The sequence below is a fragment of the Sander lucioperca genome, chromosome 15 (assembly GCF_008315115.2).
Source record: "Sander lucioperca isolate FBNREF2018 chromosome 15, SLUC_FBN_1.2, whole genome shotgun sequence".
NCBI lineage: Eukaryota > Metazoa > Chordata > Actinopteri > Perciformes > Percidae > Sander > Sander lucioperca.
This window is the reverse complement of record NC_050187.1, coordinates 17,440,861-17,467,533: the sequence shown is the minus strand read 5'-3', so window position 1 is coordinate 17,467,533 and position 26,673 is coordinate 17,440,861. Positions and strand designations below refer to the sequence as shown.

Here is a 26,673-nt window from a genome sequence, read left to right as displayed (position 1 = left end):
AAGTGTCAAAACCTAAGCTTTGAACAGTGAAATACATGTTCGCACAGTGTGGTTATGAGGTTAGGTACTTTGAAGTTCCTTAATAGATTTGGTCATAATTTTGGCATAGCACCCGTTATAGTCATTGAGTAATGAAGATAAATACTGTATGTAACACATAATTAAAGGCCATTTTAAATGTTTTAAGCAAGATAGCAAGATATTTCATAAGAAAAGACTCAACAGAAACTACATGAGTGTGTTTCAGCAATACAAGAAATGATCAAATGTTTGGGGGTGTATTTGATAGCAGGGATGGACTAGTAATGAAAAATGGCTGCAGGCAGTTTTGTCAAAATCTAAAAAGATGCTCCCTGTACTGTGTTGTAAGGAATTGTTTTGGTTTTTGTAATAAAAAAGAAAGTCTGATCAAACATGAGGCATTAAAAATTAGAACTGTTGAACCAACTCACTCTGAAGCTTTAACAAATTAAATGACAGTTGGCATGTAGTACTCACTAAATTAGTACAACAATACGTATTACAGGAACAATTAGCTCTACGGTCCATCAAAATGTGTAGTACAGATACTATGCAATTAAAATCAAATTTGATATAAGCATAGCAAAAACATTGACCTCCCCTTTAAACAAATGTAATGAATGGCAGCTTTCTCTATTCCACGCAACTGTGACACAAAGTCTAAATATTAACCATTCATTGAATACTGAGTATAAAAAGGAAGGGTCAAAATAGTTGGAACTGAAAGGAATGGCATTTTTTGGGCCAATATGAGATATGTTTCAAATGGTTTTATTTCTTTAAATACAGGTATCATTCAATATTGACAACAACAACCACATTCTTTTCAATCACAGGCGAAAACTACATGTGATGCAGCTTCTGTCGTCATCATGTAACTACATTTCCAGCGGCTGGCTTCATTGATCCTCAATGAAGTTTACCGGACAAATTTATCAAAGCAAAAACCTAACTCATGAGATCCAGGCTGATTTCTGTGATGCTAATTTAGGCTAACATATACAGTAGTTTGTGCCCATCATGGTGCTACACATTAATGAGGCACAAATATTTGGTTTCCGAATTAAAAACATGTCATTCATATTCATATTTTCTGTCAATTTGTTGCTTAAATGAACATTTTTTATTCATTGTGACACTGTTTAAATACACTTATTTAAACATGGCTGAAAGAAGCCATTAATAGTTCTATGTTACAAGCCTGCTGTTGATAAACTCTAGAGCACTGGCAAAAAGGAGAAATGCTCAATTGAAATAATTAAGTAATTGAAAAAAAAATGCATCCATATTAGATTAATTAATTGTTCACATGTCTTTATCTTATTTGTTCATGTTCTTTCAACACAGACAGCAAACCGTTACAAGCTGTTGAACCCATTCAATTTAAAACCAAGAATAACTGAAACCTTGGTAACACGACAGCTGCAATTGGTCCTTTACATTTCACACTGTGCAGGTACGTTAAGTGCAGTAACGTTCATTAAATAATGGACTGACACTGCAAATGATTAAATGTATGGGGGAAAAAGCAGCAAACCCTCAATCACTGTATTTCACCTCAAACAAAACGAGCAAAATAAACTTTAAAAATGTTTTCATAGTATTTTATCTTAAAAGATATATTAGAGCCAACTATAGATATTGTCACAAAGTGACCATTTAAAGGGTCTAGAAAGTGCTCAGAGAATGTAAAAAGTGAGTTTATGTCCGAGCTCCAAATAAAGCTTTTGAAGAAGTAGTTTTGGAGCAGCGTACTCTGTCTCTGCTGCTGCAATAAGTATGTCTCCTCCAGTAAAAAAAAAAGAAAAAAAAAAGACCAATTTGTGTCAGTTTCAAACTGTTGATAAGTGAATTCTGAAGGTAGGCTATGAGTTGGAGGACACTCCCAGAATCCCAAAGTCATCAATAATATTGAGTTAGAAAGACACAACAATCAGTCTCAGCGGTCTCATTAAGGGGAGGGATGTGTCAACTCAAAACCAGGCTGGAATCTGGAAAGACACCACTGCTACAATATAGTAACTCCTTAAAACCTATAAATTAAATCTTGACAAATTAATGACATCCATTTATTTGTTTATGACATTGCACTTTCTAATCCCTTTAAGTTATGGTCGGAATATCTACAAACCCGTCCGAGCGAATACTGATTTTTAGTGCACATATTCGTCATCACTTAAGTCTGAGTCATCGGCCTCCACCTCTCCTTCAATCACAGACTTCTTCCCTCTGCAGCAGGACACCACCAGGCCAATAAGGAATGCCTAAAAATTAATAAGTAAAGCACACATTAGGAAATATTTCACAAGGATCAGTTGATCGATAGAATGCATCAACAGCGCCAGGAGAGAGGCTATTAAATATTTTGCTGAGGAGATTAGCTGTGTGCAGTCTCGGAAAAAATCATTTTTCCAGTAACCTTTTTCCGAGTCAAAATTAAATAATGTGCTTCGGCTCTCACACTCATCTCCTGAGGATAATACTTTTGAACTGCGTTTGAACTAAATTAAATGTTTTATAGATGTTGCTGTAAAAGATTTATTGCTCAAAAGATACAAAATAATTATTTTCACTGTTTTTAATTTATCTTTGTTAATAATGAACAAAGGTCTTACCTGTCTGAACTTATTAAGAACATTCAACTGTAATTCTTACTCTGCTTAAAATTAAGATGATGACATTTTATTTTCATACATGGACTTACCACAATAAAGGCCCAGTTACCAAAGTAGTAGATGGTGCTGAAGAACCAGAACTTGTGGAGGAAAAGATAGGATCTTGTCACAGTGCACTGGTCTGAAAGAGACAGAGAAAACACAGGAGCATTAAAGAATTTCATCAGCATATTTACTTTTGTATTCAACACAAAATGGTTGATTGTTGAACATATTTAGAACGCGACAAGGTATTTTCCACCAGGTATTTATTTCACAGTAATTAAGTAAAAAGTTACGTAAACAAGACTCCCACACACTGTCCTCTCCTCTGCAGTCAGAGATATTTAATAACAGCTTTTCGGTAAAACAGACCTTCATCAGGTTATAAGGTGCAGGAGTCTTTTGTTTTGTACTGCTGACCCATGGTCATCTTCTATGCATGTGTCGATCTACAGGTGTGCAAAAGTTCTGCTCTTTGAAGTAAAAGTTAAGTTAAAAAAAACGGTTCACTGTGACATCTGTCATGTCTTCAAATTGAGAAAATATTTAGCATCTAGCAAATTGTTTCCACCATTTTGGTTTCTGCAAGACAAATACATAGATACTAGTGCTGTCAAACGATTAAAATATTTAATCAGGATTAATCACATTAATGTCATAGTTAACTCGCAATTAATCGCACATTTTTATCTATTCTAAATGTCCCTTGAGTTCTTTTTGTCCCATTATTTTTTTCTCATTTTAATGTTCTTAAACATGATACAACGATACTTTTAAAAAAGGAGCACCTTGTTCAATTGTATTTGTCTGTTCTGTATGTTCAAAAATATAAAACAATAAAAAGTTGATCTAAAAAAAAAAAAGGGGGCACAAAACGGCGAAAACAACCACTGGATAAGAAAAGGGTATTTTACAGTAACTTTGAATGCACCACGAGGCTGGCGATGCGAGGCTGAGTCTGTGTTTTTCAGACAACGGCAGCTACAGTCTGGTGTTAGAATCCTCTCCAGAGAAATACAGTCACACTTTACACCGTTTAGCTGTCAGCATTTTAACCGTGTTAACTCCAGCTGCTAACGGTAGGCTAAGGTTAGCTGCTGCTAAGTGTAGTGTTAACTTGCATCCCGTGCGGCGATGTTTCAGTTCCCTCTAACGTCCGTTTTCGGAGCATCAGAGAGAAGCGCAGGCATTTAGTTGGCACCTAAATAAGGCACCGAAATCCGCGTTGCTATTCGGTCCGGTAGATAACGGTCGTCGGGTCTCGGACCCCATTCAAAACGGCAATTTTCGCCGAAAAGCGACTAGTTTGCAGGTATGTACTACTCTTTGGCCGTCTCGCAAGCCCAAACAAGTGTGTGCAGCGTGCCTGTTGCTTTGTTTCCGGTCTAGCTCCGGTGTGGTGTTGTAGTTTTTCTAACGTTACTAGTTGTTGCAACAGCATGTGAAAAAAACTATAAGGTTTGCTAGGCCAAAAAGAACGTTAATCTCGCGATAAAAAAAATTGACGCCGTTAAAATGGGTTTGCATTAACGCCGTTAATAACACATTTAACTGACAGCACTAATAGATACATATTGTTTTCAATACTTCATTGTTTTAAAGAACAAACTAGACACTAAATATTGGAAAATCAGTTATGTAACAAAATGAAAACAAAAACAAAGTGTAATCTGGTCTAAAAAAAACAATGAGAAAACTGTTTTGCAATAAGAGAGTGCAATTGCTTTTACAGTAGAAGGCATTCCTCTGTTCACTGCCTACATGCATGTTTGTTCAGCACCACCGAGGACAGTCTCACAACCTTTGATGCCTGTGGCAAGTCATGAACTTGTGCCACCTGAGAAGTGGTGTTGAAGGAAATGAGCAGGATGCACAAATATGACTGACCTTCCCAAAAAGCAGAATTTAAAATGTTGGGAGAGGTTCATTCATGGCCTTGGAAACCCAAAATCAGTCATACAAATTATTTCTTAGCCATTCCTGAAGAAGAAGGATGTGCGATATGGCCAAAACCTTTGGGAATAGCTATGTAAGTGAATTTAAGTTTTTAATTTTGTATCACAGATGGTCAAATTTAGTTTCAATATACACTTTCCATAATATGCATTCAGATACAGTATATCTGTAAATCTTAAGGGTAAAAACTCCAAAAGAAATACAGTGACAGTAAACCTCCCAAGTGAGCACAAGCTGCTGCTGACCTGCAGCGATACCCTCTGCCACACCCTTCTCCCTTCTCACCTTAATGCAAGCGCCCAACGTGCCTGTGTGAGCTCGAACTTAGACGGATCCCTGAGTTTGCTGAAGAAGCTTGCAAAAATTAAGACCACTACGTCCACTGAGACCATCCTGCTCTAGCCTTGTGATCCGACTCCATCTTCCAAATACCCTGTTTACTGTTCATGTAAGTGGTTGTAGTTAATAACAAAAACTTGATTACGTGTTTTGTGTGTTTGAAGTATATTATGTGTATGTTATGGACTTGTAGCAACTGTACACACAGGAAAAGGAGGAGTGAAGAAAGGACAGAAGACAGAAAGACAGCGTGAGAAAACAGGATTTTTGTCTTTGTCTTATGTCTAAATATGAGAAGTAACTTATCTATGGTGTGGACCACCATCCAAAAAAACAGCACAAGTGGAAATAAAAAAAACCTGACACAAATTTCTGCACGGTGTTTATAATTGCACAAGGGTAGCACTTGTTATATATCTGTGTTATAAAGGGGTCTGCACTCACTTAAGAGCCCAAAACAGGCTGCTATTACTATATGGAGAGTGCCTCAGGCAATTTTGTCACTATGACTAAAAAAGACAACCAGTCTTCTGAAAAGAGGAAAAGTATGTCACTGTCAATGTGAATATGGCTTAACCAGTTGATAAAACTGGGACGGTGTAACATTTAATGAAGCCTTGCATCAAATATTTTCAGTATTACACATTGAAAAAGTAAAAGTGTGACACGCAAGAAAAAACCAACAAATTGTGAAGACAGTGAACCATAGGTTATGGGTTATGCATGTAACCCCAGTTATATGATGAGGTAAAGGGAGTGCAACTTCATCTGGGAGCCCAAGTGCAAATTTCAAATGATTTTAAAATGAAATTCATTACATACATGTACTGTAGAACATCCAAAAAGATCTAAAAAGTAAGAAAAGCTTTCCCTGCAAGCTAACCTGATTGAGCAGGTAGCAGCTTACTTACTTATTTTAAGGGAAATTCATTTGAAAGTGAAAGTTAAATGGTATACAGTTGTATTTGAACCTGACACTGACTTCTGGGAGCACCTTTCAAACTGGCCTTGGTAGAGGTAAACAAAACTTTCCTCTGTAGTGTGCTACTATGACCAAGAACAGCTCAGTCGGTACTGACCCAGCTCTGTGATCATGACTATAAACACAAACTTGTTTATTTCTCATGAAATCCAATAGCTTTCTTTCTTTTCTTTGGAGCAGCTCTGTGCTTTATGCTGGCGACGTCACCTTTGAGTCTTAGCTCTTCAGTCTTCAACAGAACTTGATGCTGCTATTGATCTGACTAAGATAGACAGCGGGAATAATATAAGTACTCTTAAGCCGAGTCATTCCCCTTCATGTGCATGAACAAGTTTTGGCAGGCATGGGAACTGCTGATGATGTCAAATGCGGAAAGTGCCAATGATATCTGTACAGTTTCTGGGTCTCTCTTCAGAGCTCCAATTGTTTTTGTATAAAAAAAAAAACCCAGAAAGAATTGGAGGGGGGGAAACGCTTGCCTTCAGATCACATGCATTCATTAGCTTAGCCATGCACACTGAAGCAATAAAAGGGGAAATATTTCAATATACTACTAATCAGACTTGAAGCATTTCAACAGCACAAGGCATGAGAGAAAGTCCACAAAGCTTAAGTGAAGATGGAATGCACTGTCTGGCTATGTTAGAGAGCCATCTGGAGCATTAACGCTAACCCTGCTGAGCTGCTCCTATCACACTGTTTGTTACACAGCTCTTCACACTGACTTGAACCCCATGAACAGTACAATCAGACTTATACCAAGCTACATGACATCAAGGTCCACAGCAAAACCTCAGTGTGGTTCAGAATGTATTCATTAAAGCAGGCTTTTTCAAAAGCTTTCCCCTTAAATGTTGAATAAAAAAAGAAAAAAGAAATCCAGGTCTGTGCTGTTTCATCTATAGTGAAGATTAGATAGAGCAGACCCACGGTAGCTCTAAAGGTGTATCAACAATCAGCTTGTACTTCACCAGAATCAACAGATAATAGAAGAAGCAAGTCTATCTTCATCCCCATGACCCCACTCTTTTCCTCCAGTACCTCAGCCATCTGTAGCTCTCCAGCTGCTCACTTGAATTGCAGGGCTCCAAGTGGGACCTACAGATGGTTCACAACAGAGGTCTGCCTGAATATATTATCATGTACACCACTGATCCACTTCACCTTGAAATCATTACCGTTCCCCGATAAGGGCATGGGGCAGTGTGTGAGTGCAGGTAATTTCACCTTGACTCAAGATACCCGGGGTGAGTGCTGCCCTGTGTAGCATAATGCATTATGTATAACTTTCATCTCTGCATTCAAACGCAAACACACAGACACAGACACAGACACAGACACAGACACAGACACACACACACACACACACACACACACACACACACAGAGAGGCTTTCACAAAAGAACTATCAGCAAGCACTCATGTTGCTACACTATATGCTTTTACTTTCTCTCTATCTAAAAAGCAGCAGAGCACTTTCATTCCAATGTTCTTTGAGGATGCCGATGTTCATTCAAAATAAATTTCTGGCTTTATATTGTCAATGGATGTCCCAAAAGCATCTTCTTGCTGTGTCAAATCTGTTTGTTTTTTCACTTGCAAAGAAAATCCATTTGAGCAGCGCTCAAAACCTCCACACGCAGACACAAAAGACAATGTATGTAGAAGTAACCTACCTTAACCACTGATTATACCAACAGGAAACCGAGAAAGATAATTACAGCTATATATAACGTGGGTTTGTTGTACATCTCTAAAACCATTAGAAGTAACACAAGACATCAGACAATCACACAACTTGTTAACAACCCTCCCATTATTTGGAGTCTGATTTCAGGCATCCTGATGGATGTACATCCAATATTCACTTTCCTTTTATTTGTGTTTTTAGTCTACACCAACTCCTGAGGGCAATCTCTTGCTCTTTAGTTGCTAAATGCTCACCGGCTAGTCACTAAGTTTGTCTGTCTGCTGTTTAGTGCTGGGCTGGTAGTGTACAGTGGGTTTATCAGAACTTTTTCACTGAAGTTGAAAAATACTGATTAGAGTATCATTATAATTAGACTTTGTTAAAGCCCAATCTTGAACAGAATGTGTTTTAATTCCGTTAATCCAAAGTGTAGGTCTTTTAGCGCGATATCGAGCAAACATATGTTTTAAACTGTATTTTCCTTTAAAAAGTAAAGGGTGTCTGTTGATTACAAGATGGACACTTCTGATTGACATATTCCATGTAATGCAAATTGATGATGATCCCCTTGATACAAAGACAATTACTATTAATTTGTGTTGGAGTTGAGGGAGTCTCCTGTTGAAAATTGCTTGGCCACCTGAAATCTCGGAGGCAATACATAAAATTATGACCATCTTCCCCCTGAAGCTCTTTAAAACAATGCTGTGGAAACCGTTGCTAGGACACAAACTGCAGTCCATAGTGTGAAAAAACACTCCTTTGTATTATAAGTTTCATCACTGGGATTCAAACTAGAAATAATGCGATATCTTCCAAGGTAGAAAGGCTTACAATTCAGCTTAAACTGCCAGCAAGACATTTATACAGAATGAGGTAGGCTTGAGGGGTCTTATACCACAATATTTATAATTTTGCCTCTGATAGTGTTGACCCTAACAATGAAAAAAGAACAAGAAAATCAACAACAGAAAAACTGGAGCAATGACCCAGAGGGCATTATTTACTGGTTAATTAAGCTACTGTGTCAAAAACAAAACCTGGGGTTGGATTTATTGATATTAAGTGTGAAATAAACTTTCCTTCAAAGCTGCTATTCCATAATAAATAACGTTGTTACTGACATACATAGATTTTGTAATATGCCTTTACAGTACAAAAATGCACATGGTTTATTAGAGAATCTAATACAGATTTCACCCAAGAGAATATTTTTGTTTCAGGAAGAAATTGAGACAGGGGTGCAGTGGACAGAATGTCATTAAAATCATTGGTCCGACTGTCCAGAGAACTAATGTAACCAATAATAGGAGTTGCAGATGTGATGATGTAGGCGTTAACAAGGCGGCAATAAACAACAAAGGAGACAGTTAATTTCTTGGGTGACGGAGTGATCATTAGAAAATAGACATGAAGACAGATAAACCTGTGATGGAGGCGGTCATAATGAAATAAAATCAAACGCATCAGTGAGTGAGATGAAGGCCTATTTAAATGGGTGTTATGAATCATTAACATTTGAGATCCTCAACAATTAGACAATGGTCAGCCAGAAAAAGAAAAACATAAAATGTCAATCATCAAGTACAAAAGTACATAAAAAAAAACCCCATCTTTACTGACCAGGGCAGACTGTAGATATAGAGGAACTTAGATGCAAGTCAGAGTTTATGATCAAAGCATCTCCCCCACCATGAGGAGCAGCACGTCGGTAAGAATAATTTAAGACCAGCCACTTCTAATGCTGAGAATTCCTTAGGTTTCAGCAAGACTACATGAAGTCATAAAAAAATTAAATTTGATTAATTAATAAAATTACTTATTAAAACCAAACTTGGATTTAGTGCTGCATGGTTTCAGGTTTGTATCAATGGCTTGAGAGAGAATGAGTATGGATATAAAATTAAATGGACTATCATTACTCTGGCTAAAATAAACAGCTGCTAAAATAAGGTGAAAAGGAGCTTCGCTACTGTGTGGAGGACCAGAGAACAGAACTTCCGTTAATGCAGAAACTGAACTGATATTCTGATTCTTCTTTTCCTAAAAAATCCTTTATGCCCTGTGTTAAATCACATACTGAAGAAGACTTCAGGGTTAGGTTTGTCTCGGGCCATGGCAACTCATTTCTAAGGGATTCATTTCCATTTGAGTACATACTCCTAATGAGTAATGGCGTGGTAATGACCTTAGAGTAGATAATGAAGAGCTTGGCACTGAGCACCTGCTCATCAAGATATTAGTGTCATTCCATCACTGTGACCAACCAGCCAATCAGTCACCAGCTTGACTTCTACCCTCTTTTGCCATGGCTGCCAGTATCACACAAAGGGGTATTAGAAAGTGATGCCATTCCAGAGCCTTTTCTAAATCTGATGCTAGCCCATTGTATTCCCATTCTTATTTCTCACATTCACAAAGAGGAGCCTGAAATCTAGAAAATGTGCGAATGCCAATTTATATCCATGTTTGTGAATCTCTTGGTCATGCTATGGTAAAAAAAAATAATTCCCAGGAGACATGGCATGAAGAATACTATTTCTATGTTCACAAAGCATACCGATTGTACGCAGCCTGATTTAATGCTGTGGTCTGGATTTGATAAAGAAAATTTCAAGAGCTTACTTGAATGCAACCCGTATTTGAATATCAAAACGTACATTAAGTAATGCACGTCTACACAAAAAGGGTTACGGTCAGGGAGTGTGGGTATAGTAGGGTAGTATAAGTTTGTTTACAGCAACATGATGTGTGTCTAATGTAACAGTACACTCTCTCCTATATATTGTTGTATTGTATTTTATTTATAAATAATAAAATGTACCAAAACCACTAGACAATGTAAATGTCATGACAAAAATGTTTTTCCCATTTTCTATGAGCAGATCATCTTCCGTTTTTGTGTCTACTTTAATCATCAAGAGTTTTCTGATTGATTGTTCAGATAAACAGGAATTGAAGTCAAATGATCAAACAGCACAGATAATTGAAATACATGTGATGAGCTGGTTGGTTGACTGACTGACTGGCATGCAGCGATTTAGTCATACCAACCATCCCTCTGCCTGCCTTTTCACTTACAGATATTGTAAAAAAAAAAAAACCTAATACTGTACCAAGAGTTGATGGGGTACTCTTTCCTTTGGGAAAAAAACTGCTTTATATAAGAAAGAGTTGCACTCTTTCACCACACCAATTAAATCTTTCACCTGTTACTTTCTACAGTATATCAGTGAATACGCTTTTGATTGTATGTCCTCTCAGTCGCATGTGTTGTCTCAGCTTGACACTTCCTCCTCTTCATGGTAGGTGGTATAACGGCTGTTATGAAAGCAGGAGCCATTTCCAAGATGGCCAAAATAGGATCAGTTTCCCTAAGCTGGTCAAAAGGGAGAGCAGAAATACTACTGGCCGTTGTCCTAGTCAGTCTGGCACCATGACTCCTTTAGCATAACAGTGTGAATTAACAGATCCCACAATCCTTTGACATGTGCCCTTAGTAATTAACACTGACAAATAAACAGTGATTTCTGTTCTTACTAATCGGGGGTCCTGTGGTGCTAGCAACTGACATTACATTTTATCAAAGAAATAACAATCAGCATCCAGTTAGTATATTTGTGTCATTTATGTGTGATTGATTTACAGCATAATGACCGTGCAGTCCACTGTGTGTCTATAACAGAAACGTTTGACACATTACAACCTCCTGCTGCCTAGCTTCTATGTGATCCTTGAGAACATTCTACTTCAATGAGACAAAGTACAGACCACATTTTCAAAAGGAAAAACATTGTGCCCCATAACAAATGGTGTGTCATAGAATGCAGCTTTGAATATGCATTGCAGTGCTCTGAATTGAGGCACAAGGTAGACTCTGTGCAATATATTCAATATAAAGTAAATTCATAACCTTGAAGTATCAAATGCAGTAATATCTTGTAGACATCACCTACCAACAGTATGCCACCTCTTCTTATATTATAACTTCACTATAACTAATGCCACAACGATCAGATCTTTGACAAAATCCAGTGATTCACATAAGGAGACATGCATTCAAGGGAACTAGGACTACCTTTTTCCTACATACAGGTAAGAGGGAACCTAAATGCATGTGTCTACACATCAGATTATTGTAAACAAATATCTTGCCTTTAATCCCTGTAGTTACTCCCCTGCCTCTGCTTTATCTTTCTATTTTATGCCTGCCTTTCCTGTCTTGATACATTTTCAGTACTGTTAGATAAAGTGAAAATTATTCATGAAAACCAAGCCAATAATCTCTAACATCTTTGCTGTTCAGGCATACACCTCATTGTCATTCCAAACTTTCTGCCACAACAGGACTTGGCTCACATGCTTCTCTTAATGGCAATGGTAGGCAGTATAGGGAACCTGTTTACTGGAACTGGCACACTGTAGGAAACTCTTCAGATACCAAGGTCTAACATGGAACCCAAAGATGGTATAAACAATATAATGTGTGTGTGTGTGTGTGTGTGTGTGTGTGTGTGTGTGTGTGTGTGTGTGTGTGTGTGAGTGAGAGAGAGAGAGAGAGAGAGAGAGAGAGAGAGAGAGAGAGAGAGAGAGAGAGAGAGAGAGAGATAATGGGAATTGCAAAGAGCTTTGAATAACCACGCTAAATGCAGTCCATCGAAAAAATGCTAGTTTTTGGAGGGTTTTGCCGACAGATGTCTAGGGACAGGTGTTGCGAATTAGCCATGGCTATAAACAATATGATACAGGCATCGGATTGTTCTTTATGTAATAATCTATGTTTTTTGTATCTGTCCCTATTCAAATAAACAGAAAAAAAAAGATGCTTTCAACTGTCCCGTAAATAGAAAAAAACATAGTCCTGAGAAAGAAAGTATTTTGGAAATTAGCACAACATGATTGTGTTCCCACATATGATTAACTATAATGCCATAATTTAAGACTGACACAGTCAGAGATACATTTATGAGAAAATGTCATATAATATTTAAGAAATATAAAATATGCTTAACATTAAGTTGACTGTAAGAATCATCCACTCCTACTTAACTGTTTTCACATGAACTTTACTGTAATTATTTACTACATACTTGACATTTAAACCGATCAATACTCATTACATACTCTAATTGCAATGCAATTCTGCGTCTTCTGGGAGATTGTTCATAGCCCCACACATTGACTCATTTGAATGAAAAAATAGTTATCCCCAACACTAATAGACCTCTGCTAACAAAAACAAGATGCATGCACAAGACTTCAAACATTGGGGGGAATCTAATATATGACAGGTACACCAAAGTACAAAGTATGTTTATGATCTTGTTTGTTTCATTTCATATTTTGTATTAATAATAGTTAACATTAGCTGGACTGCTAAGTTTAAGTGATTTTTTCACATCTATTTAAAATTCTGTTTAATACATGTTATGCCTGCTGATGTTTGGTCTTTAGTATCAAAGACAGACATGATGGATGGATTGATGGATGGGTTAACCAGTCCTCTCGACCAATAGCAAGAGTGATGTATCTTACTTGAGCTTTTAGCAAATTAATAGATTATTGTAATAATGCTAACTGGTATGATGTACATTCACACATTTATGTTTTCATGGCTGATTTACTGTAATAACAGTTGGCATGGAGATTGCCACGGACTGTATTAGTAAATGTTTGTCCTTGGTATTATTCCCTCTAATGAATAATGAATGGTGATAAAAGATTACTGAACACTGTTCTACACAAAATGGCTGGGTTGTACACTGTCCTTCCTTTCTTCTAGTATAGACTCGATCTGTGAGGAATAAATCTTTGATGATGTGTTGTAAGTTCTCCCAACATCTTACTGTTGGGCCAGTGCTACCTTAATGTGCTAGCTGAGATGACGGACTTACCCTCAGGCGCATCGGCATCACAAATCCTTGTGGTGCCAAAAGTAGCATTCCCAGATGTAGGACCTGCTGAGGGCATCTGACTCTGATCAAAAAACACAAGAGACATGTATCTGTTTAGCAAAAGAAACACTACAAACTACTTCATGCGGTACAAACTAATTGTGGATTGACAAGAAGAACCATTAAATCATACAACAACTATATATTATATAATATTTTGTCATAAAATGACAAAAAAAAACAGAAACATTCCCTGGGAGTTTTGGTTCCAGATGATTCTGTGAGTTTTTCAATGAACAAATGCCATAAATAGACATAATTCAGATTCTAACAGAGCAATATAGGCTTGTTAGTTTACAGTAAACCCAAAAAACTGTTAATTTGAATGTAATTTACTGTCATATGAAGGATTACTTTTGCTTAACAAATATGAGAAGATTACTAAATTACCTAAAGCTTAAAGTATTTATTGTGCACATATCTTAATATGCACTACATACAGGCTACACTGTATATGCTAGTTTGGTATAAATGACACTTAGTATATATAAATACTGTAGGTGAATAGACAGCAGCAGAGGAAAACGCCATGTTTACCCTGTGAGTCATACAGAGCTGGTTTTGGGTTCTTTTCTCTCATTTAAAAAGAGGATGTTTCAGCAAAAACAACAGAGTGGTTCATTTTAATTATGTTTAAAAGATTTTTTGAGACGAAGCATCTAAACCACATGCACACATCCAGAGAGAGAGAAAGACAGAGAGAGAGAGAGAGAGAGAGAGAGAGAGAGAGAGAGAGAGAGAGAGAGAGAGAGAGAGAGAGAGAGAGAGAGAGAGAGAGAGAGAGCTACATCAGATCACACGGAGGGTATACTGTCAAAAACAGAGCCACACAGTAATAGCCGCATAGTCTAATACAGGCAGACAGAATTCAAAAAGAACAAGAGTCTGAAAGCCCCGCTACCAGCCTGTAGAGACTCTGCTGCTGCCAACACCCAGCTGGACCAAAGTGGTTTTGAACCCACTGATTAACCGACATTGCCATCGTTAGAGCCCCATTCTCAGAGATAGCTCTCATCAGCTAGACTTAAAACCTAGAAATACACAGTAATGATCATACTTTTTTTCTCACCTGTACAAGATATTTCTGGCTGCCATACATGACATACTGTGGGGCTAGGCTGTAGATCATGTAGCTGGTGTGAAGGACAATCAAGAGAAGAATCATACACAGGAAAAGAAGAGCCTGGGGGCGAGTTTTCTTTGGTCTTATTTTGTACAGCTGAAAAACAAGAAAATGTTAATATTGTTAATAAATGTTAATCTAACAAAAATGGAAGGAGTCTCTGCCTGTCCTTCGGTTTTCTCGACAACTGCTCATCCTTTCGACTTCACACTTGGCGGGTGTATTGCTGAGGACCCAAGGAAGTGCAGTGTCGAGTGCAAGCTCTTGAAATCTACGGGACATATTTATTAGCAGTGTGTTTATACACACTGTGTAACTTAGGTATTGAGAGGGGACTGCTTTTAACTGTTACACCGCCAAACGGCATGCTGGGTACAGCTCGCTCTCCGTCGTTTGTTACAGTACATTCAAGAACAAATAAAGAGAGAGAGAACAGAGGGACCAGAGATGATACATTGTAGCAAACTCAAACATTTAAAGCATCAGTGATGTAACTTTCGGAATGAACACTTCTGCTCCCGGAAATAGCCTAGTCCCACATAGCTACTGTAGCTGTTAGCAAATGACGCGTAAACTCTAGCATTGTCAACTATGTCATCCAAGTTGTATTGCTGAGGACCCAAGGAAGCACAGCGCTTAAGTTGTTGGACGAGCAGTCCAACAACTTGCAAAACTGCAAGCAGCAATACCGGAGGCCAAGCAACCGGCCCGTTCCAAACAGGCACATTTTGAACGGGCACTGCACTAGTGATGTAGTAATGACACCTATCTGCTTTAGACAGCACAGCATGAAGTAATGTGGATCAGAAAAGCCAGACAGCCCTTTCGGTCTCTAAGCAAGCTGTGCTTTCTGAGAGCTTCAAATAGTCGTTGCTTGGTTATTCCCTGCAGATCCATTTAGGATGTGTTCTTCATTGGGTTGGAAGAGATTACAGAAAGACGAGGCTACCAACTTGTACTAGTGTTGCAACATTTGGAAAGTTTTTTTCAGGTAAATGAGAAGTAGGGCCTATGATGCTTACCCTTATCCAGAAGAACCAGATGCCCATGTTGCGAATGCCAGCCATGGAGGTGACTACAAAGTACATGGTGATGACTGTGATCAGGATGTAATCCAGTGGGAAAACCTATTATACCAAGGACATAGGTCAGCTACATTCCTCACATACACATATAAAGACATAATTGCTTTCAGAGCCAAACATCTAGGCTGGTTTCCTGTCAAGGATGCTTGAAGCTGTTAATGAGCAACTATCATCAATGACACTTGGTCTAGCCTAATTAGACTAAAGCACGTCTAGCTGGTCACTGTGAAGTGTATTTTCAGGCATTGTCAAAACCAACAACTCTGTTCCTAACCTTTTCCAAATACTACGCAAATATATTAGTTACAGGTGTAGTATAGACATAAATGCACAGTGCATGTAACATACATAGTAATCAACTATGTTCTGTAACCTGTAATATTCTGATTTAACCACAGTGCATGTAACATACATAGTAATCAACTATGTTCTGTAACCTGTAATATTCTGATTTAACCTAAAAGCTGAACCCTATATAGTATACAATTTATGGTATGGTGCACTTAATTCCTTAAATATCAAGGTCACACTTCTAAACACTGGCCTTAGACATTAAATCAATGCCACTATCTATGAAGCAATTCTTTAATGGTCTGAGCTGTCAGTCATTGTTTTCCTCTAAATTCTGCTGTAGAATACTAAGTTTGTCCAGACCCGCAGCAATGACTTGGAGGAAAAAAGCAATGGTCGTGATCTAATATTGTCAATCTCAATAGGTTACCAAGTTAAAGTGGCTTTTTTTTTTTTAACTGATAACTTTGGTCAATATCACATTAAAATGAAAAGATGATAATCATTATTATAAGGTACTAGGCATTGTACTGCAGGGTTTTCCTTATTTTATCCACCTTTTTGTAGTTTCCAAAGTTTACACAGGTGATGGATAATTTACTGAATAATAATGTTTGCATCATTGAGCATGACCTTGTAAATGAGTGGTTTCAGAATCAGATCAAAAGCTGGTTTATAAAAAACAAGTGTTGATTAATTTCTGTGTACATTTTGAAAGGTCATCATTTATGTGTAGCAGCAAGTATCCTTTATTCTCGCTATTTAAAATCTATTGTTATGTTGGTATGTTAACTGTGCTTGTCATGTTGAAATTTCACTCAGACTTGCTCCCTTGAAACATTAAATTATTTTAAAGTGACAGCAGCACGCAACATTTTAGTAATTTTGTTATCTTATGGTCTTTGGTAAAATATAAATGGTGCCTATCAGACCATATTTAAAAGTAACAAACTGCTAGTTAACAAGGCCATATGACTCTTTTCTTGTTGCGATTTTGTCATTTCAAAGTGAACTTGCAGTATACTGAAGCACATACACTTCAAGTTTTGAACCGTTTAAATTATGTTTAATTTAAGTTAATGATGATGGAAACAAGAAAATATGGCTTTTAGCACATCTTAATTAAGGATAATCATTTGTTCAACATGAGAGATGAGAGGGTACTCACGGGTTGTAAGGCTAATAAAAGTTCATTCAGAGGATTGGTAAGGTTGGTGCCAAAAACTATGAACCCAGAGCTGATGCCAGCAGAATGGAGAGCTTTATCCAAACTGAAACACACAGAAAAAACTTCAATATGTGTATATATTTCGAGCATTACACATTAATACATATAGTTAAAGGAAACAATTGTACTCTCAACTTCTGTCATACTGCCTGTCTTAAGAATTATGATGTTGCAGCACATATTGTGACTTACTTTGAAATGAACAGGGCAACAGTGAACAGCAGTGCAACCAGGATAAAGAAAATACCCAGCAATATCTGCAAAAAAAACAAAAATACATTATGATACCAAACAGTGATATGTACCCACAACCAAATAAGGGATCTGCACTAACGGTGAACCTAATGGCTGAAACCTGGAAGAAAAAGGTATGTTTACAAAGGCATCTACAGGGTCAGCAAATATAACCTTTCTGTCATGTCTTTTATCAAGGAGAGACCATATGGCTTGGCCAGCCACAGTTTGGCACTGTTGCCTGAGGTGACAGGGGATGCAATGGCATGGCCCAGACAGAGTAGGGAAGGTGCAACCAGGGAGGCACAACGTGGGTGGCAGCCAAAAAAGAAATACACCCTATTAACTGCTTGCCTTTAGCAGGGCCTTCACAGCTAAATATTTAATATAATATCTTGTACCGGCCATAGTGATTAAAAAGCAGGTGAACACATATAGCAACGTATATAGTACAATTAAAATATGTTCCAGTGATCTATAGAACAAATCACATTATAAAAACTCAATCTTTCAACCAACATACTTTGATGTAATTTCTCAACGATTGTAGAAAAGCATCAATTACAATCAAGAAACTGATAAGCATACTTTTTGTCTATATTGTTGATATTGCCTTGATATAAACAACTTCAAAAGTGAGGTGGCCAGAACGAGGAAGATAAAATGTACTGATTAAACTGCTCTTATCTCCTAAGCCAAACAAACAAAAGCCAAAAGAAGAGATAACTTTGTTGTCCTAATACAAAGGAGGAAGCGATAATATATAAAAAAAAAAAGGTTTTAAATCATGAAGATAGGATTTATTTTCAAATCTTAGATGAAAAGGTGGCCTAGCTTTTTTATGATCCCATCAAACAAAGTAACTATTTTGTGAGGTCCAAGCTATTTTTAACTGTAGATATTCGCATGTTCAAGAAGTCATTTTCACCCACCACCAGAGTTGATATTAAAAGGACAGCATGTGTTTGATAGACAGTGGTGTAACTGCTCTGGAGAAATCACAATAATTTGGCTTATCGCTCTACACCAGTGCCCGAGTATACAGTAAATAAATCTCCCAGCTTATTATTGTTTAAATTTGAGTCTGGGGACTGTCATTAGCAGTAACCCCCTTGGTTAAAGACACACTGTTACAGACACTGGTTTAAAATGTTTGTGCATGCCTGCAGTGCAGTAAAATACTGGAAAATAAGTAGAAGTGGGAAAGTAAAATGTAAACTAGGGGAATTATTTTAGAACTGGTCCTGTCTTTAACACAGACAATGTATTTTGGTTTTGAAATAATAACTTCTTTCCTGACCCACCACTATCACATTTAAACAGAATAATTACAGCCATAATTCTGTTCTTAGCCATATTGGTCAGGACAGCCTCTGAGTTATCTCAAATTCAAGTGTTTTTTTGGGAAATGAAAAATGCGAAACTGACTACAAAGATGCTAATGATCACAGCTGTTGCACCCCAGTAATCAAGTGGTTTTGGAATGAGGACACAGTTAGTTGATTGGTGGGATTAGGCAGCCTTGAGGGATTTGATTTTGAGTCTCTAGGATGGACCTTTTCTACAATCTTGAAGGTTGAAGCTGCACTAACTACTGTAGGAAACGGTATAAAATGTATGGTTATTTTGGGCTGGTGCTAGTATGCTATAGTAAAGGGATCAGGGGTGCAGAATTGCACTGCACTTTAAAACCTCTCCATAATGCTCATCATTACATCATCTTCAGATGTTTGCCTGGACTTGGCCAGTGGCAGTGTTGCTACCAACATGTCCAAAGGTAGTACTAATTTAGAAGTCTTATACAAGGGCTGTTATAACCCACCTCTTTTCCTAACCCCCTTGTGTAAATTTGACTATGGGAACAATTATATATTAATATTGCATATATGAGGTCCAAGTATTGGATGTCCAACCCAAAAAAAGTAAAATTTAAGTTTAAGTTTGTGGTTGCTTTGGTTTATCCCTGGGGAACCATGAGATCCTGTCTGAGAAATGTGAGACTCCCTGAGAGACTTCAGAGTAAATTAGGTGAAGAGACTACCCGTGGGAATCATGTAAATATGCAGTTGTGTAAAGTAGAACTAAAAGTAAATCTAGAGCAGTCTAGATTAGAACTTGAGCCCAAAGAAACAGTTAAGGATGAAGATGTTGGAGCAGGCAAAAATGACTAGGCTAAGTAATGAACTCGGCTAAACAGAAATTCTTAAATTACACAACTATTAAGTGAAGAAACACAAAACTAACTGTGGCATATTAAACAACAGTTCCAATTAAAACAAGGCCAGAACACATAATGCTATATTTGAAAGATCACATCCAATATACAGACATTGAAAATATTTTTCTTTGCATATAATACAGTCCATATCGAACATATTTTACTTCTGTGAATGGGAGCCAAATCCATAATGCAGACTCACCTTGAAAGGTCTGAGAGCACTTCCCACTTTAGTGCAGCAGTTCCTCTCTGCAATTTCCAGGTGTCTCCCCCTGCGCTGGAGGACCTGCAGTTTGCCCTCCAGCTCCTGCAGGTTGTTTCTGTCCCTTGAGGAGAGGGGACGTCCATCTTTACACTGACGAGAAAACCAACAAACAACCAAATACGTCAATAAACATACATATGCATGTATGTTCACATCTGACATGGTATAGTTATAAGCTTTATATCTGGGTATTTAAAGTAAACAGCACAACAAATTACCTAGTGTTTAAAAAATAGATTTAACATTCTCTTTGGATATAGTTACTATGACGTGGATAGATATACTGTTTGAAGCATTTAAAAACTGTGGTCTAAAGATTCAGGTATAATTAATATCCCAGTAAATATTTATGATTATTACATACAATGCCATACAAGTTGCTATTTGGCTACCTTCAGTCTCTGAAAATAAAATAATTCAGTATCAAGTAAGCATTCAGACTATTGACACTGAACTATTATTTTGTGTGGTTGTTGTTGCACTTTCGTTTTCCTTTTTATTATGTATGTCATCTTTAATACAGTCATACCTGTTCACTAAATACATAGAGGAATGACAAATGCATTGGTCTTTCGTGTTCAACTTCTCGTTGCCAGTGGCAACTAACAGTAACTAATAGTAACTAATAGATGTCTTATTGTGTTTCCCTGTTTGTGATCTCTGCATTTGAGGGGTTCGTTGAAGATAGAGGCGCAGGGCAGAAAGATAAGGGGGAGGGACTGATCAGCTGGAGGCTATGCATGTGTACCTGTCAATGAATGCATGATTATACACTCATTAAACATACACGCAAAAGAAACAGTAAGTGTTCAAATATTTTTATTGACATAATTGTTGTTTTTGAATCTGTTAATGATCTACTTCTTTTCAATTCTAGGTTTTGTTCAATGATGTTATTACATGACTTGTAGATCACTTGAACTATTGTGTTTATGTCACATATTGGAGTATGCACAGTGTCAGTGCTTTGTGTCATTTAGTGAGACAAACCTTGGTTTTCAGCTTTTCTATCTGATGCTCAACATCATCAATGTCCTCTGTGTTCTCCAGGCGTTCATACGCCACACTCCGCGTGCCTTTAATCAGGTTCAAAGGCAGTACAGACATACCGTATGCCTGAAAGACAAGTGTAGAACTTCTATTTTATTCAGACATTATTGTCAGAGTGGAAAGGCACATATGGCACGTGCATCCACCCACCCACGCACGCACACATACACGCACACTCAAATGTGTAAACAAACACGCACAGCATATCATATAGTTTCTGGCCTTCCAGATTATGCCATTTTTGGTAGAGGAAAAAATATTTAAATGGTGGAATCTATAATTGTGCTGAGGTTCATTGGTGAATTTGCTGCAACCATTTTGTGTGGATATCACTGCCTTATATCACTGTGATGCAATTTACAGCTTAACAGTGCCCCCATGTGACAGCACTATCCTCTATCCAGGATATGATACATTTTTTATAAGCAGAATTTTGAGGAGAAAAATCTGGGTTAAAGGAGGAGGCATCAAGTTCTCATGAATGTTGAATGACATGGATTAAAAAAAGGAATACACAAACTTTTAGAGGTACATACAATCTATAAATAATAAACAACGATAGCCAGACATACAGAAAGACATACACATTTACATACATACAGTGACAGCAAAGAGAGACAGAGAGACATTATGTGCACAAATCCAAAGACATTTTCAACTATCACTGGGGTTCAATCACCTGAAGGGATCGTTGAACTTTTAATAAAAATAAGGGGACATCTCTAATATCAGGAAACAATCCAATTAATACAAAGGAAAAGAACAGCAACAGGCCGATGCGTTCTTGCTCTCCCTGTGCCGTCTCGCTTTAACCAACTTGGAGAAGTGCCATTTTATGGGTTCATAATAAAACAAAGGGGCCTTCTGTGTATCTTCAAGATACTTTCAGCCCTGTCAAAAGACTGTGTCCTCTTTATTCTATTTTTCAAGAGGGGGGAAACGTCAGAGCCTATATTTTTCTAAAACAACTTTTACTAGTTTCTGAGTGTTAGGTAGCATTAAGAAAATCACATGGGATACTAAGTCAGGCTAGACTATTATTAGTCTCTGCTGTGGATCTCTGCTACGGGCGAATGTCGCCTCCTGCAATGAATCATGGAGCTCTTAAGGCCAGAGCATGTCCCCGAATATCAAACACACTCATAAAAGGAAAACCTGTCCCAGATCCCAAGAGAAACATTTCCCTTCCCCTCAAATATGCAACTACATGGGAAAATATAAAAGAAAAAAAAAACACAGGTGTCCCTCTGGTTAAGTGTACATTTTTAGTTTACTCATAATCATGCATGGTCATTAAAGTTATTTTTAAAACCAACTGTGGTCAATAATTACCAGAAATAGCTTGGAGCAGGGTGGATGGGAGTGTGTGTGACTCGATGTGTGTGTTGGTTGAGGGGGATTACTAGTTGAAATCATTCAGAGAGAGGTGGACATAGGTCTCCTACACAAGCCCCCTCTTTGTTGCTCTTTCTACTTGTGATGGTGGAGCCTAATAAAGGGGAGGGAGGAGTCAGAGTAGCTCCCCACCCAGTGACAGACTGGCCATCTGGAATTTGGACAAATGTCAGAAGGGCCACTACTGATAATGTGTCTTTGGTTAATTTTGATAAGTTAATTTATGCATGCAGCCACAAGTATTCAAGATTGTACTGCGACGAGGTGTGTGGAAAGATTCACTCGGAAGGCAAAGTTCCTAATTTCCAAGCTAGGCTATTGACAAAAATAGGGCCGGTGTGTTGCAAATGCCAGGGCCGTTTTTTGATCCTAGTCCGTCACTGCCCCCACCCCTACATCCTCAATACCTGTTGATGAAGAGGTAATTCCAGTATAACGTAGCTAATTAGAACTACTCAGTGTATCCATTGGCTTTTAGATGGTTCAATTAATTTGTAGGGGTGTCAATCACAAGATATTATATCAGCTTTGGACAACAATACAATATTTACTGTCACGATTCAATTTTGATTTTATTCAATTGAGATGCAATCATATGCCAATCAGTTAGATTTATATAAACTCACAAAAAGCAACTAAAATATGATTTGACAATTTATTACTGAGCATTTCCAGACATTTAAATGAAAAATGAACTATTATTTTTAATAAAAAGAATAAATATAAAGTAGGAATTTCAAAATAAAGGCACATCTTAAAGCTGATATATCAATATTTTCACTTTGCATCGATGATATTGGATCGATTTAGCAGGGCTAAATATATAGAGATGTCGATCATTGAGTCGACATATCAATCAAGCTGGATGTATTGTTACACCCTTACTCATTTGAAATATCCAAGCTAATGCATTTCAAGATATAAAACTTAGCACATACACATTCCCATAAATTCTGCAAGTTTGGCAGGACTGCCACATATGCTGGTTTCCCGAATGCCATTTGATTAATAGGACAATTTGGCTGTTAGAAACGTTAAACAAGACAAGCTCCACAAACAAGAAATGAGAGGGTGATTAAAAGTCATGAGGGTCATGAAACCAGGCTTTCGCCACTCAGACTTATTTTTTTTTATTTTAATTATGTGCCTCTCTTGATTTCCTTAATCCAGATTAAAAAGTCTGTACACAGGTTGTGTTGATGTCAAATTTAAAATTGAAAAGCTGATCGCCAATTGCTGCCAATTTCAAGGTGTGCTTTAGGGAGTGGAACAAAATGTTTCTTATTCCGAAATATCTTTTACATTAGGCTCTAAAATTTAATTTAAAACAATAGCCTAAGCTCCGCACCCTCCAGCGCATTTTCTGTATGTTGGTACATTTACACATTTAAGGAAAGGTTTCCCAAACATCTACTACCACTCAGCTCTGTCTGGTCACTTGTTTTACGTGTCAATTAATCGGGGGTGATACTTGGGCTATACAATCACAGCCATCTCAAAACGGCGGTAGCATTAAAAAAAAAAAAAAGTCCTTCACCTCCATTGTTAAGCTCATTGAATCTTTGGAAATGAGACACACTGTTACCATGAGCGCTTTATAGTCAATTATGGATTATGTCACACAGAGATTGAAAATATTAACTGCATGTTTTCATGTTTGAGACAAGGTGTGAGGTACTGGATAAAAACAACATGACAGGAGCAGATGCCAAAATTGGAGTGTTTGGGATCGCTAAGAATGTTGAGGGGCCAGAAGTATGACTGCTTGCTTGTTAAAAGCTTCCTGTTGCTAGACCTAGCACACCGTTCTCATACTCCCAAGCTGAAAGGCGGACCTCTTCAACAGCAGACATCAGATGTTTTTTTAATAATATGTTAGGCCATGTTGGGTTGTAAATTGGTTGCTTGCTCATTTTTGTTTGCTTTTATTGTGTCTTTTATGTTCATTCTACCTCTGCATGACAATCATATATGTATCTTTTTGAAAGAGAGAGTTCCACCTAAGTGATAAGGACCATTAAAAAAAAAAATTATTTATTTATTTATTTAATTAGGACAATGCACATTAATCAACATTTCTGTAAATGCGCCAGTGTTAGCCAGTCGGCTAATTTTCAACTGTAGTCCTAGTATGCATGTCTTTATGATGGGAAGAAACCAGAGCATCCGAAGGAAACCCACGCAAACACGGGGAAAACATGCAAAATGCACACAGAAAGGCCCGGAACGACCCGGATTCGAACCCAAAACCTTCTTGCTGTGAGGCAGAAGTGCTAACCACTGGGCCACCATGCTGCCTGTGACTCAGTTGGTCAGGTATTTTACTGTATTTACATCCAGTAAAGGGGTTCTGAAGGCCAGGAGGTCAGAACTGACAAAGTGGGGGCCACTCTATGTTAAAACACTTGTACTTAAATATTTAGTTTAGGCAAATCACAAGCCTTTACTAGTCTTCTGTACACATTGGGGCGCTATAGAAACATTGCATGTCCATGAGATAAAGTATACATTGTATTCTATATTCTACAAATTAGCCTTGATAATTAATTTGTTTTCACATCTGAACAGGCCCTCCACAGACTGATATGTTGCTCAGTTGTTAACATCCATATATCTGTCCATTCACTGACAGTGATTAGATGATGCTACAGATATAATGGGCTTAAGGAAAGCTCTGACTTCTGATTGGTAAAAATATGTTTAATGCAGGCCTGATTTATCATTATATCATTGTTGTTTGACATATCCAACTTGTGTTTTCCTGTCCTATCCTTCCAACAGCTGCCTAACAAAACTGCCTAAAAAAATGCTGGATCTTACAGACTTTCATTTGCTGTTATAAAGTTAAAGACGATAGCTTAGAGTGTAGTCAATTTAGTAATAAATATAAGGAATATTCTGATATGACAGTGGCCAATGAAGAGAGCAGAGCAGCACACACTTTCAGCCAGTTAATCACTTGCCCTAGGTTGACCCCCACAATATTACTTTTCATGCTTAAAATGATTTTCATATGGGCCCAGTAGAGGTCTAAATAGTACTTCAATATATGTATTTTTGCCTGAGGTTGTGTGTGAATGAAACACTTAAAATTCTTTTGAATGGACAGCAATTTTACCCCGTTTTCTACAAAACTAAATCGAAATAGCAGCCCAGTTATGAAAAGGCTTTCCAGGCCACTTCCAACCTTTAGAACGCTCTTTAGGGTTTCTAAAGACACTGTACCAAGTTCGACCTATCCCCTCCTCTTTAATTACTGTAATTGCAGTAAGCCTTCTGCGAGGTTAAAGGGCCATTACATTCAGTGGTGTTCTAATCATAAAGTCATTTCACATGCTAATGTTTGATAAAAAAAAAAAAGAAACACTTAAAAAAAGGATGCATCAAGGTGCATCATTTGCACCCTAATGCACCTGTGTTTATGAATCTTACATGAACTTAAATTTGAGCACGTCTAGAATAGCAATGTCCCGCTCAGGTTTTTGTTGGCAGGGATCCCGATCTTAGTCCTTTAATATTGGGTATTTGCCGTACAGACAGCGGCTGCAGAGGGCACTTTAACCTGACAACAGACACATTTAATTTTGGTCTGTTATCAAGTTATTACAAATCCAATTACAGAGTTCTAAACTTCAGTTAAAAAGTGGTTAAGAAATATAAATTATATAGATCAATTTTAAATATAAAATATAGAAATGAAAGAAGCATCAAAGGATTGGAGAATCTTAAAGTAAGTACAAGTGGCACCTCTCTGATTCACTCAGAGACCCCATCTTCCAGGTCAATCTCAGGGCCTGTGATTAGATCAGCAGACATTAATCTTCTCAACTTTAGTTCTGCATCAGCATCTTATGGCTGGTAATTTGGGAGAAAGAGAAAGGTAGGTCCACATCAGACAGAGCCATGATAGTCATAAGTTAATATGCTAGCCTAGCTTTTAAATGAAGTCAAAGGACTTCACATGATGCATGAGTTTTAAGATGGCCTGATCGGTCTGCTGGGTACAATCAAACAAAGTGAGAGATAATCTAGAAGGAATATGCATGTGCAAACATTCCAGGTAATAAGAAAGACATTTACTATAGTTAGAGATTTGCATTATTGAATACAATTCTCACCATTAAAAGTGACTGCTTGAGTTTTAAGGGACTATGGCTTTCATTTCAAATCCAATGCAAAGCTAG

The 26,673-nt window shown here is 37.6% G+C and overlaps 1 protein-coding gene across 1 annotated transcript in view; it reads right to left on the bottom strand.

Annotated features, from left to right (window-relative positions):
* Positions 1 to 776: 776 nt before the first annotated feature.
* lmbrd1 (LMBR1 domain containing 1) overlaps positions 777 to 26,673 on the bottom strand; it is a 59,684-nt gene continuing 33,787 nt past the window's right edge. Inside the window, exons 8-16 of the mRNA XM_031303183.2 lie at positions 21,035 to 21,160; positions 19,982 to 20,134; positions 17,520 to 17,584; positions 17,268 to 17,370; positions 15,746 to 15,850; positions 14,670 to 14,819; positions 13,541 to 13,622; positions 2,726 to 2,817; positions 777 to 2,285 (exon numbers count right to left, since the gene is read on the bottom strand). Of these exons, the coding sequence (XP_031159043.1) occupies positions 2,175 to 2,285; positions 2,726 to 2,817; positions 13,541 to 13,622; positions 14,670 to 14,819; positions 15,746 to 15,850; positions 17,268 to 17,370; positions 17,520 to 17,584; positions 19,982 to 20,134; positions 21,035 to 21,160 (987 nt within the window). The 3' untranslated portion in view covers positions 777 to 2,174. The remainder of the gene's footprint in view (positions 2,286 to 2,725; positions 2,818 to 13,540; positions 13,623 to 14,669; positions 14,820 to 15,745; positions 15,851 to 17,267; positions 17,371 to 17,519; positions 17,585 to 19,981; positions 20,135 to 21,034; positions 21,161 to 26,673) is intronic.